Source organism: Pristiophorus japonicus, chromosome 5 (genome assembly GCF_044704955.1).
Source record: "Pristiophorus japonicus isolate sPriJap1 chromosome 5, sPriJap1.hap1, whole genome shotgun sequence".
Lineage (NCBI taxonomy): Eukaryota > Metazoa > Chordata > Chondrichthyes > Pristiophoridae > Pristiophorus > Pristiophorus japonicus.
Genome location: NC_091981.1, coordinates 146,469,353 through 146,481,001, shown reverse-complemented (window position 1 = coordinate 146,481,001; position 11,649 = coordinate 146,469,353). Strand labels below are relative to the sequence as shown.

General features: G+C 41.6%; 1 protein-coding gene across 1 annotated transcript in view; it reads right to left on the bottom strand.

Moving 5' to 3' along the window:
• Positions 1-375: 375 nt before the first annotated feature.
• dgkb (diacylglycerol kinase, beta) overlaps positions 376-11,649 on the bottom strand; it is a 1,139,682-nt gene continuing 1,128,408 nt past the window's right edge. The window contains exon 22 of the mRNA XM_070881012.1: positions 376-3,565. Within this exon, the coding sequence (XP_070737113.1) occupies positions 3,470-3,565 (96 nt within the window). The 3' untranslated portion in view covers positions 376-3,469. The remainder of the gene's footprint in view (positions 3,566-11,649) is intronic.

Here is an 11,649-nt window from a genome sequence, read left to right as displayed (position 1 = left end):
TTCTTAATAGGGTGAGGTCATCTCAGTCAGGTATAGAAGCAGTAGAGCATCTGAGCAGCAGTGGCCCTGGGGTCACAGCATGATGTTTGTATTAGCGACCCCTGTGAGTTTTGTCTGTGAGTTTTGTCTTAATTTTTAAAAACAGTTATTAGCAGCGCACAACGTAGGTCTCACAGATCTGTAAAGATACATCAGGGTATTCTGGATTTCCCTCTGAAGCAAATTGAAAATGAGGATATAAATAAAGTTGTCTGTTTATGACAGCTTCAAAGGGAAATCCGTAGAAAGAAAGGGCTCTCCTACGAGCAGATGATGAACCAGATGCCATAAAGCAACAGGGAACAAACCCACTGCTTTCACTGCTCTGAAGCTAGTTTGATAAACTGCCACTTGCGTTGCTGAAAAGCCTTATCCATCAGCACATCGCAACAGAAATGAATGGTGACATGTTCTGATAAAACATGCTGTGCTGTGTAATGGTGTACGTTATTTTGTCTGGTCAATACCAATCACGGGGGGAAAGTAGTTTAAAAAATGCAATGGGCAGAGCATATAACCATGAAACATGTACTTTTAAGTCGGCATATAACAAACAAATACACTCCATGCTGGCATTAAAAACATATTTTAAAACCACAATATTTGATAGTGAAACATTAGCATGTAGTCATAACATATCCAGATGGCATTTTGCATATAGTATCGTGCAAAAATCATATACAAAATCTCAATATTGAAAAATATTGCAGAAAACATTTTAAACTGTTTTCTACTATCTTGGGTTAGGACTTCCCCTTCTCAAAATAGACAGTGATCTCTGCTGTAGCCTTAGGAGATTTTATAGTGAATCATAGACTATTGCAGCACAGAAGGAGGCCCATCTTGCTGGCTCTTTGAAAGAGCTATCCAATTACTCCCACTCCTCTGCTCTACCTATAGCCCTGTAAATGTTGCCTTTCTAAGCATATACAGTGTCCAATTTCCTTTTGAAAGTTAATATTGAATCTGCTTGTGGTTCCTTTATCACGAAAAAAGTCAAAATAAATATCTTAGAGAAAGGAGGTTTATGGTTTATGTCATTCTTTTTTAGTCATCTTAGAATATTGCAATTATAATTTTAGTTGAATAATTGTTTGTTCTACAGGTATTGCCAATCATAAAATGTGGCTTATAAATGGCAATTCCTGTACTGAAATCATTCATTTTCAGTGTTGCCTTTTTCTGGATGCCCTTTTAGTTAAAAGAAGCTGCTCCATTGTATAGCAGGTTTGAATGTGTGATGTTTACTCCATTGTATGAAGCCATCTTTATTTAATTTATCCATAATATAGTAATTCCTTAGTGTTTTTTTTCAATTTCTGCCCATCAAGTGTTGTGGACTTAAAGAGAGACGATTTCTGCTGATTACTATTTGTAGCAAAATTGTAAACATTTTTTTTACACACGTTTATGATTTTGCTATAAATAGTGAACAGTTAGAATCTTCCCCCTAAGTGGTTGGATTAGAATGGGGTTTGATAGATGACATCAGCTTTTACCTCAGTGAATGTTATACTTTAAAGAGAGATGTCTCCAATATCTTAGCTGTGAACTGTCAAAATTCAGTGCACTGAAGGAAGCAAATGATGGGGCAGCACCTGGACCCAGAACTTCAGGCTGGAGACCAAGTGCTCAACTTTGGACTTCCTTCCGACAGGAATATTTAAGGAAACTACATAGTGGAGCTGACTCAACAGGAATCATTTTCAACTTCGCTGCCTGGACAGTAACTTGGCGAAACGGGTCACCTGACTGTTATAGTTGCTGTTTGATTTTCGTTCCATTGCTTTCAATAGAATGAAAATCCGTCAGGTTCTCCAAAGCTGAAAATGACTCTCAACATTATAAGTAGCGGAGTGCTTGTCTCAAAGAACAAAGTCTGTACCTGTAACATAGATATATCAATTTCTGTTTGACAAGTTCGATCGGTTCTCAACCATTCTGCTAAATGAAACAGCTGGAATAAAGGCTTGATCATGTAGGCCAATGAAATAGCATTGTAAAGTTCACTTCAGGTGAATATTTCCTACCAATGGATGGCATAGAGTTGAATAAAAGTCTGACATGCAGTGGGCCCATCTTCTCAGTATCATTGCCAAAAGTTCCGAAATTAACGTCAAAATGCGAACAAATCTGACAGGAAACATGTTCCTTATAAAGTTGGTCTTCGAAAAGTTCTTCTGGGTAATTTTATGAGTTTGCCTGACTGGCATGGTGCTTCACAGGCTGCATGCACAAACTCGTAAAATGACTCATCTTATTCCTGAACTGCACCTTGTTGTGCAATTTCTTTGCTCCCCTCTTTTCATGTGAACCGCTCCACTGAAGAGTTGGAAATACATCATCCCTGGCATCCAGCGTTGCTACTGTGCCAATTACAGTAATTACGTTGGATGATGAATTTCTGTCGTTTGCATAGTATTTGAGCAAATTTGGTAGAATATATTCTACTGCCTCCGCCTCCCCATTACTGCTGGCAGGAAATCCCAGAAGTGGAGGGGACAAGTAGAGGGCTGGAAAAGTGGCTCAATAACAACATTCCATCATATTCTGTTGCAATTTCATTTTAATCACTTTCATTAGTTGTTAGGATTTTAAAAAGTGTACTTTTAGTAACCAAAGGGTTGAAATCATGCTGTATGGTGCGAGTAATAAATTCCTTAATGCATCTGTATGAAATCCTTCTGTTATTAGCTTCATTAGCTAACATGTTAGTTTAAATAAAAAACAAGGAATTTCATACAAATGTGTTACTAACATAGCATCGTTGCTTTGTGTAGTTTTGCTATATTTTTAAGTTTAATGGCAGTAGTTGCTAGCACTTTAGCCCTCTGTCCTAACCACAGGAAAGCTTTTATTGAAGTGAGTGGCTTTGAGCCAAAAATATTCTCTCAATTATCACCAAAAGATAAAAGCTAGGAATGTAGGCCTGCCTTAAAACCTAAATACAATTCATGCAATTTGAACATAAATGCCTTAAAAGATAAATGCTTGTCATGCATAAACTGCAGACCAATGCTACACGTGCCAATAATAACCATCATGTTTTAATTCTTATATTCAATCACAGTAATAGCAATGGTGCAAATGAATAGTGTTTACTGTTTTACTCTGGGGATAATTTTTCTGACTTTGTGCAGTCAGGAGAAGCCTCTCCTGCCAATATTTCCCATTGGAATTTCGGGTGTGTGTTACGCCTGCTTTTCTGACTATTATTGTAAATGGTCAGGAAAACCATGCACAGCACGTGACCGAATTTCCAATGTATGCTTCCACTGGGCGAGGTTCCTGACAGGCAGTGTAAGTTGAAAACTGGCCCTTATAGAGTCCAACTTGTTCTTAACTTCAGTTTTAATTCCCATGTTTTCACTTCAAGAGAAAATTTCACTGCTCAACAGGATGATTTTATCTCTCATCTCATCCTTGTATCTTAGCTCCGAGTTCGCTTGATGATTGAGGAAACAAAGCCAGTCTTGGGAGGTGGAGCCTTCAGCATTGGAGCCTGGTTCTTGTGACTGATTGTAATCTGAGAGAAAAATAAATAAGGTTAATAATGAGAAAAATGTACAATGATTGTAATTGCTGCACAGCAGTACCAACAATTCAGACTTACTGTAGTTCAAAAATCAATGAGCTTTCAATATTTCTCCCTTAATGCTTTCTATATACTGTATTTGTACTAAAAATACCAGTAGGGCTGCACTATGTCATCGAATGATATGCCTTACATCTTCCCAAACTCTATCAAGTGGTCAGGGAGAGACACAGAGGGCAAGTGCTTTCACAGAGTAAGTGAAAAAGAAAAGATATCAGAGAATGAGTCATCTTGAACCACTCTCACACATCTCCTAACAGCGAGTTACACAGCAACATAGACACAGTCCTGGGGAGCAAGCTGTTGGCTTCGGAGCCTGGTTCTTGTGAGCTATTTTAATCAGAGAGAAACAGAAATATTCAGTGGGTAATTGTGACTGTAGCCAATAGTGTAAAACAGGCCATATCAATTCAGCCGCCTGTTATACATCTCTCCCGATTTTAATTCCCATTTTTGGGGGGGGGGGAAATATTTATCCAATTTTCTGCCCATGACTAGTCACTTCACAATGCTTCAGCCTTTGTTGGGTAATAGGCTACCTGTTCCTGATTGATGCCTGATATCACTTTTTATTGACAGCTACTGTTGCAAAAGCAGTCCTGCCAATTTTCTTTTTTCTTCACATAACAATGTGGATTAAATCTGTAATTGAGCAGAAAGGGCAGTCTATCCTACTCCCCTAAAATAAATGAATGTTTCTCTGACTTGCAGGTAGGAATTAACCAGTTGAAAAAAATCTTCCTACTGCCATTCATTATGAAGATAATCAAACTTTTACAGCAGACATTAATTGTGCATTGATTCTGTTAGTTTCTGTTATTCTCCCTGGTTCCAGTTACTCACAGTGCTAGAATTCAAAATCATAAGATCAGAGGTAAGTAACATAAATCTGCAAGTGACAAATTTCTGAAATTGACTTACATTGAGAAAACAGGAATTTATCAATATATTATGTGAAAGAACAATTAAAAAAAAAAGGCTGCCTTCTTCAAATGGATCATCAAATGAGACCCTAGGAGTCGAATTGAAGAACAAAAAAAGGGACGATCACACTGCTGGGAGTGTACTATAGACCACCAAACTGTTGGAGGGCGATAGTAGAGCAAATATGTAGACAAATTTCTGAGAAGTGCAAAAACTATCGTGCAGTAATAGTAAGGGATTTCAACTACCGTAATATTAACTGGGATAAAATTAGTGTGAAAGGTATAGAGGGTGCAGATGCATTCAGGAGAACTTTTTTTAGCCAGTATGTAGCAAACCCAACACGGGAGGGGGGTTTTGGACTTAGGGAATGAAGCTGGGCAGGTGGAAGGGGTATCAGTGGGCGAGAATTTTTGTGCTAGTGATCATAATTCAGTTAGATTTAGGATAGTTATGGAAAAGGGCAAAGGAATAGATCAGGAATAAAAGTTCTCAACTGGGGGAAAGCCAATTTTACTAAGCTGAGATGTGATTTAGCCAAAGTGGACTGGAAGTAGCTACTGGAAGAAAAATGAGTGTCAGAGCAGCGGGACGCATTCAAGGAGGAGATCCTGAGTGTTTAGAGAAAGTATGTTCTCTTAAAGAGAAAGGGTGGGACTAACAAATCTAGAACCCCTGGATTTCAAGGGGCATACAGGGTAAGATAAATAAAAAAAGGGCTCATGTCAGATACCGAGGGCTCAATACTGCAGAACCCCGAGAGGAGTATAGAAAGTGCAGGGCTGAAATTAAAAAGGAAATTAGGAAAGCAAAAGAGAGAGCATGAAAAAATGTTGGCAAGTAAAATCAAGGAAAACCCAAAGATATTTTATAAATACATTAAGAGCAAGAGGATAAGTAAAGAAAGAGTATGGTCTATTAGAGACCATAAAGGTAATCTGTGTGTGGAGGCGGAAGATGTGGGTAAGGTTCTTAATGAATACTTTGCATTAGTTTTCACAAAAGAGAGGAGCGATGTAGACATTGCAATCAGGGAGGAGGGGTGTGAAATATTAGATGAAATAAAAATAGTGAGAGAGCAAGTATTAAGAGGTTTAGCAGCTTTGAAAATGGATAAATCCCCAGGCCCAGAACAAATGTATCCCAGGCTGTTAAGAGAATCCAAAGAAGAAATAGCAAAGGCTCTGACCATCATTTTCCAATCCTCTCTGGCTACAGGTGTGGTGCCGGAGGACTGGAGAACTGCTAACATTGTACCTTTGTTTAAAAGGGGATAAAGGGATAGACTGAGTAATTATTAGCCAGTCAGCCTAACTCGGTTGTGGGAAAATTATTGGAAAAAATTCTGAGGAACAGGATAAATCTTCATTTAGAAAGACACGGATTAATCAAGGACAGTCAGCATGGATTTGTTAAGAGAAGGTCTTGTCTGACTAACTTGATTTAATTTTTTGAGGTGGTAACAAGGAGGGTCGATGAGGGTAGTGCGTTTGATGTAGTGTATATGGATTTTAGCAAGGCTTTTGATAAGGTCCCACATGACAGACTGGTCATGAAAGTTAAAACCCATGGGATCCAAGGCAAAATGGCAAGTTGAAACCAAAATCGGCTCAGAGGCAGGAAGCAAAGGGTAATGGTTGATGGATGTTTTTGTGGCTAGAAAGCTGTTTCCAGTGGGGTTCCACAGGGCCCAGTACTGGGTCCCTTGGTTTTTGTTGTATATATCAATTATTTAGTCTTGAATGTAGGGGGTATGATTAAGAAGTTTGCAGATGATACAAAAATTGGCTGTGTGGTTGATAATAAAGAAGAAAGCTGTAGACTGCAGGAAGATATCAATGAACTGGTCAGGTGGGTAGAACAGTGGCAAATGGAATTTAATCCAAGGAAGTATGAGGTAATGCATTTGGAGAAGGCTAACAAGGCAAGGGAATACCCATTAAATGGTAGGACACTGAGAAGTGTAGAGGAACAAAGGGACTTTGGAGTGTATGTCCACCGATCCCTGAAGGTAGCGGGCCAGGGAGATAAGGTGGTTAAGAAGGCATACGGAATATTTTGCTTTATTAGCTGAGGCATTGAATACAAGAGCAGGGAGGTTATGCTTGAACTGTATAAAACATTAGTTAGGCCACAGCTAGAGTACTGCATGCAGTTCTAGTCACCATATTACAGGAAATATATGATTGCACTAGAGAGGGTACAGAGGAGATTTACAAGGATGTTGCCTGGACTGGGGAATTTTAGCTATGAGGAAAGAGTGGATAGGCTGGGTTTGTTTTCTTCGAAACAGAGAAGGCTGAGGGAAGACCTTATTGAGGTGTATAAAATGATGAGGGGCCTAGAGTGGATAGGAAGGAACTATTTCTCTTAGCAGAGTGGTCAACAACCAGGGGGCATAGATTTAATGTAATTGGTAAGAGGTGTAGAGGGGATTTGAGGGGAAATGTTTTCACCCAGAGGGTGGTGGGGGTCTGGAACTCACTGCTTGAAAGGGTAGTAGAGGCAGAAACTCTCATCACATTTAAAATGTACTTGGATATCCTCTTGAAGTGCTGTAATCTACTGGGCTACGGACCTAAAGTTGGAAAGTGGGATTAGGCTGGAGAGCTTTTTGTCAGCCAGCGAGGACACGACGGCCAAAATGGTCTTCTTCCGTGCTGTAAATTTCTATGATTCTTCAGCCCCTCTATACATGTCAGAAACTAATTCTCTTGCAACAAATGTGAGCACTATGGATTTAATCACTATGTTGTGTTCTTACTCAGTTAGACTCATAAGGGCCGAAATTCAGGCCAGCTGGAAAACTGGTGCACCTACTGTTTTTTAAGAGTTTTTACCACCGTTTCGGTCTCGAAATTCAGCTCTTTGACTTTTTTAAAAAAATCGGTCATAAAGGGGGCAGAAGTGCGGCAGTAAGTGCTGGTGAATGGCAGAAGTGGAGATGGGACAGATTCTCCGCCACTGTCACTCAGCAGCGGAGCGGTGGTGACGTCATTGCGCGTCTGTGTCACCACGTATCTCACCTCCGTTAAAGAGGAGAGAATCGTCCATCAGTCGCGATCGGACACCAGACCACCATGGAGGGTTTCGGCCGGGCCAGCAGCTTGGCACCCAAGAGGGAGTGCCAGGCTGCCTGTTGGCGGCCCGGCTGAATCAGGGGGCACAATAGTCTGGCCGACATGGAAGTAGTCCAGCAAAATAAAAAGTGGCGGCCGAGGCATTGGGCCCTTGCCTTTAATGGCCACTGCGCAGCCAGGGCTTATGGAGGGAATTAAATGTGCACTAACAGAAAAAGTTGTCGGTGGCACTGCACGGTGGCAATAAGATTTTTATGGATAAATTTTGCGGGAGGTGGGAGGTCCTGGCAGTGCGCACATCGATGACACACTCATGGCTGCTCGGCAGCAGCGGAGCGGAAGTGGGGACCGCCAGAAACCCCCCCCCTGCTGAATTTAGCTTGCGGCGCCATTTGACCAGAAATCGGCCGCCGCTGCATGGCCGCTGCAAACGGGCAGTAACGGGCCTTATTCGGGAACTGAATTTTGACCCCATAGTCTAGGAAGGAAATTCCAGGTCCAATTTTCAAATTATATCCAAACCAAACTACAGGAAAAGTATTTATGTACATATTCTTCTCTCGGTTAACAATAAAAGTTATTCTTAATCACAGCACCATGACCCTTAATATTATCATGCAATATGAACTTTTGTCTTGTCTTCTAAATACTAAGAAAAGGCTGCCTTTGATTTTACTAATCCAGGTACTCCACACAGGAATGCCAATTTATCCTTCTCGACCATTTCTTTGCTTACTCTTTTGGGATGAGAAGGCTGAGCAATTGCCAGCACAACTCTTCATATGCTATGAAGCCACTTAAAAGTTTGAAATAGTAACCCTGTACAGCTCCTGCATTCCGCCTATGGCGCTTGCTATTTTAAAACAAGTAAATAAAAAGGACAAATGAATAAACTGACTTGAACAAACTTTCAGAGTCCACCATGGATAAACATTATAGTGCTCGCTCACTGATCACGTCATCATTTTTGCTGTCCCTTAATTGAATTTTTGGAAATGATGAAATTTGTAAAGAATTTTGTCATCAGCTGGACTCATATTTGGATGGAATTATGTTAAAGGTTATGGGATGTTCCATGAATATGCCATGAATGTTTTCCAGCCACACATCTGGTTTAACAATCATCCATTTAAGTGAACGTTTTCATTAACAGGGTAAAGTTTCACTTGAGTAACTACAATCCAAATCCTGCGTGTATAATTTACAAGTCAAAATCAACAAAGTGTACGAATATTACACAATGTTCTGCACTTTATTAGATTGTCAAGGATGTCACTGAGTGGCTGCAGAACATTCTGAGTGGGGGAGGGTTATCCATATCGGTATCAACGATATAGGTAGAAACATAAGACCATAAGAACTTAAGAAATAGGAGCAGGAGTAAGCCATCTGGCCCCTCGAGCCTCTTCCACCATTCAATAAGATCATGGCTGATCTGATCTTGGCCAGAACTCCACTTCCCTGCCCTCTCCCCATAACCCTTGACTCCCTTATCCCTCAAAAATCTGTCTATCTCCATCTTAAATATATTCAATGACCCAGCCTCCACAGCTCTCTGGGGTAGAGAATTCCAAAGATTCACAACCCTCTGAGAGGAGAAATTCTTCCTCATTTCCATTTAAATGGTCAATCCCTTATTTTGAAATTATGCCCCCTAGTTCTAGATTCCCTCATGAGAGGAAACAGCCTCTCTGCATCTACCCTGTCAAGCCTCCAGCAAATGTGGCTACAGTATACTCGGTCCCTTCATCCAAGTGATTAATATAGATTGTAAATAATTGAGGCCCCAGATCACCTGTCAGTCTTCTAAACTCCAATGAGTATAGGCCCAACCTGCTCAACCTTTCTTCATATGACAACCCCTTTATCTCAGGAATCAACCTTTTGAACCTTCTCTGAACTGCCTCCAATGCAAGTATATCCCTCCTTAAATAAGGAGACCAATACTGTACGCAGTACTCCAGGTGTGATCTCACTAACAGTTGTAGCAGGACTTCCGTACTTTTATATTCTGTCACCCTTGCAATAAAGGCGAATATTCCATTTGCTTTCCTAATTACTTGCTGTACCTACATGCTAACTTTATGAGTTTCATGTACGAGAACCCCTAGATCCCCTGTACTGTAGCATTTTGTAATTCTCCCCATTTAAATAATAATTTGCTTTTTTATTTTTCCTACCAAAGTGGATAACCGTACATTTTCCCACATTATACCCCATCTGCCAAATTTCTGCCCACTTACTTAGCCTGTCTATATCCCTTTGCGGATTCTTTGCATCCTCCTCACAACTTGCTTTCCCACCCATCTTTGTATCATCAGCAAGCTTGGCAACATTATACTTGGTCCTTCATTCAAGTCATTAATATAGATTGTAAATAGTTGAGGCTCCAGCACTGATCCCTGTGGCATACCACTAGTTACAGTTTGTCAACCTGAAAATGACACATTTATCCTGACTCTCTGTTTTCTGTTAGTTAGCCAATCTTCTATCCATGATAATATATTACCCCCACCCCCGTGAGCTCTTATCTTGTGCAGTAACCTTTTATGTGGCACCTTATTGGATCTCTGCAGCCACTTCTTTTAAGATGCAGGCCATCAGGTCCAGAGGACTTGCCCACCTTTAGTCCCATTAGTTTGCCTAATACTTTTTTTCAAGTGATAGTGATCGTTTTAAGTTTCCCCCCACCCCCCAGCACACATAATAGCCCCTTGATTATCTACTTTTGGGATGCTTTTCGTGTCTTCTACCATGAAGACAGATACAAAGAGTGATGAAGTCCTGCAGGCAGATTTTAGGAGCTTGGAAAGCGATTAAAAAGCAGGACCTCAAAGGTAGTAATCTCCAGATTACTCCTGGTGCCACGAGCTAGTGAACATAGAAATAGGAGGATAGAGTGGATGAATATGTGGTTGAAGAGATGGTGCAGGGCGGAGGGTATTATTACAGCCTTGTAGACCATGAGCTTGGTGGCAGTTTTGAGGGCCTGGTCTTCAAACACTCTTTTCCTCAGGCAGCAGAAGGCTGCACTGGTGTTCTGGAGGCGGTGTTGGATCTCGTCGTCAATGCCTGCTCTTGTTGATAGGAGGCTCCCGAGATAAAGGAAGTGGTCCACGTTGTCCAGGGCCACGCTGTAGATCTTGATGACTGGGGGACAGTGCTGTGCAACGAGGACAGGCTGGTGAAGGACCTTTGTCTTACTGATGTTTAGCGTAAGGCCCATGCTTTCATACGCCTCAGTAAATACGTCAACTATGTCCTGGAGTTCAGTCTCTGTATGTGCGCAGACGCAGACACCCTCCTGTATGGCTCAGAAACATGGACCATGTACAGTAAATACATCAAGTCGCTGGAGAAATACCACCAACGATGTCTCCGCAAGATGCTACAAATCCTCTGGGAGGACAGATGCACCAACGTTAGTGTCCTCGTCCAGCCCAACATCCCCAGCATTGAAGCACTGACCGCAATTGATCAGCCACATTGTTCGCGTGCCAGACATGAGTCTCCCAATGCAAGCGCTCTACTCGGAACTCCTTCACAGCAAATGAGCCAAAGTTGGGCAGCGGAAACATTGCAAGCACAGCCTCAAAGCCTCCCTGATAAAGTGCAACATCCCCACTGACACCTGGGAGTCCCTGGCCAAAGACTGCCCTAAGTGGAGAAAGTGCATCCGGGAGGGCGCTGAGCACCTCAAATCTCGTTGTCGAGAGCATGCAGAAATCAAGCGCAGGCAGCGGAAAGAGCATGCGGCAAACCAGTCCCACCCATCCCTTGCCCCAACGACTATCTGTCCCACCTGTGACAGAGACTGTGGTTCTCGTATTAGACTGTTCAGATACCTAAGAACTCATGTTAAGAATGGAAACAAGTCTTCCTCCATTCTGAGGGACTGCCTATGATGTTGATGATGAGGCTGGAGGGCTTTAAATCCTTGGGACATTAGGGCCGGTTCTTGGGGAGGTGGGACTTGTACAGACTGGACAGGTTGCACCTCAACAGAGCCGG